At 59.4% G+C, this 2,148-nt stretch overlaps 1 protein-coding gene across 1 annotated transcript in view; it reads left to right on the top strand.

The window, feature by feature from the left end:
- Positions 1-8: 8 nt before the first annotated feature.
- The window catches only part of ETH_00037835 (uncharacterized protein), a gene marked incomplete at both ends in the record, with an annotated part of 2,814 nt that continues 674 nt past the window's right edge, over positions 9-2,148 (top strand). The window contains one exon of the mRNA XM_013374431.1: positions 9-2,148. Within this exon, the coding sequence (XP_013229885.1) occupies positions 9-2,148 (2,140 nt within the window).

Genomic DNA, 2,148 nt, shown 5'->3' with positions numbered 1-2,148 from the left:
GGCAACAGCAGCAGCAGCAGCAGGAGCAGCAGCAAAAGCAGCAGCAGACACAGCCAGATAGGCAGCAGCCGCTGGAAAGTTCTCACAAGTGCCAGGAAGGACTTTACAAGACTCCTAAGCAGCAGAAGCCAGAATCAGCAGCAGCAGCTGCAGCAGCAGCTGCAGCAGCAGACGCTGCAGGAGCAAAGGGACAGCAAGCTGCAGCAGCACCGGAAGGAGCAGCAGCAACGCCAGCTGTTAAGCCATCGCCTCCAAGATTGGTTACACCTAGACCCGCAGCAGCAGCAGCAACAACAGCAGCGACAGCAGCGGCAGCAGCAGCGGAACTTCGTGCAGCATCAGGCACTTCTCTAGCAGTGTCAACAGCAGCAGTAGCATCTCCAAGAAGTGCTGCTGCTGCAGCAGGCAGCCAGAAGCCAAGCGAAACATCTCCAAGAGGTTTTCTTGTGGCGAAGGTTTCCCAGACTCCCCCAAATAAAGCAGCAGCAGCAGCAGCAGCAGCAAGAGCAGCAACGGCAGCAGCAGCAAGACCCGCAGCAATATTACCAGCAGCGGCAACACCTCCTGAAGGCTCGCTTTTGCTGCCTTCTCCCTCGGCAGCCGCAAGAACAGCAGCAGCAGCAGCAGCAGCAGCAGCGGCAGCATCGCCAGCTGCTTCACCATTGAAGCTCAAGCAGCAGCAGCAAATAGCAGCAGCAGCAGCACCAAAGATAGGAGCAGATCTTCTAGCAGCTAAAAAGCTGCAAAGCGAAGAACGAACCCGCAGCAGCGCTGCAGCAGCAGCAGCAGCAGCTGGTGTTGCTGCTGCTGCATCCGCGCCTGCTGTCGCTGCTGCTGCCCCTGCTCCTTTGCCCAGCCTAGCTGCTGCAGCTAATGCTCAGCTACAAGCTCAAACGCCGCAGAGAAAGCTAGCCAAGCAGCAGCAGCAGCAGCCGCAGCAGCAACAGCAGCAGCAGCCGCAGCAGCAGCAAAGGCCTCTACAGCCAGCAGCCCGCTCACCTACTGCCCAGACACAGCTGCAGCAACAGCCGCCACAGCAGCAGCAGCAGCTGCTGCAGCAGCAAGATAAGCCGCTAACGCCGAGAAGCAGCAGTGGTCCAGACGCTGCTGCTGCAAAACAGCGACGTTCAAGTCAGCAGCAGCAGCAGCGCTCAAACCAGCAGCAGCAGCAGCCGCTAACAGAGGAGCAGCAAGCGAAGCAACAGCAGCTGCTGCTGCAGCGGAGACTTCGCCAGCGACTGCAGCAGCAGCAAAGGCGCAGAATCAAAGCAGGGCTAAGTGCAGCACCGCAGCGCCTAGGCAAAGCAAAGGCTCGTGCGCCTCGCAGCAGCAGCAGCAGCAGCAGCAGCAGCAGCAGTAGCAGCAGTGATGAGGGCAGCATCAGCAAAGCCGCTGCAAAGCCTAAAGCACGAGCCAGCAGCAGCACCAACGGCAGCAGCAACAGCAGTAGCAGCAGCAACAAGCAGAAGAGCAGCGGCAACGGCAGCAACAGCAACAGCAGCAGCAAGTGCAGCAACAGCAGCAACAACAGCAGCAGCAACCCCCTAGCTGCAGGTAATAGCAAAGATCAGGGTCCTCCCTCGCAGCAAGCTGCCCCCAAGCAGAGACTTACGGAAGTTAAAACAGCAGCAGCAGCAGAAGCTGCTGCTGCTGCTCCACGCGCTCCTGCTGCTGCTGCTATTGCAGCAGAGGTAGCAGCGACAGCAACAAAGCTAGCTGCCGTGTCGGCAGCAAATGTCGCAGCAGCAGCCCGTGCCTCTTCTGCTGCAGCTGCTCTTGCCAGCAAAGATTCAGCAGCGCCAAAAGCAGCAGCAGCAACAACAACAACAACAACAGCAGCAGCAGCTGCTGCAGCAAAGCCACGGGCAGCAGGAATAGCTGCCCCAGCACCGGCCACCTCCTCTCCTCCTGCAGCAAGCGGGTCTCAACCGCGGGTAAGGTCTCCAGCAGCAGCAGCAGCAGCAACTGCATCAGCAGCAACTGCTGCTGCTGGAGCTGCAAAGGCACCTCCCAGCAGCATGTCAGCACCGGCAGCAAGTGCAGCAGCACCAGGACCAGCAGCAGCAGCAGCAGCAGCAGCAGCCAACAAACAAGGGGTAGCTGGGGCATTCACAAAGTTTCCGTTTGCTGCTTCATCTGGCTCGGGCC

This window comes from Eimeria tenella, genomic scaffold (genome assembly GCF_000499545.2).
Source record: "Eimeria tenella Houghton genomic scaffold, Eth_scaff2026, whole genome shotgun sequence".
Classification (NCBI taxonomy): Eukaryota; Apicomplexa; class Conoidasida; order Eucoccidiorida; family Eimeriidae; genus Eimeria; species Eimeria tenella.
Note: the sequence above shows the minus strand (reverse complement) of the source record. Positions and strands in the feature narration are given on the sequence as shown.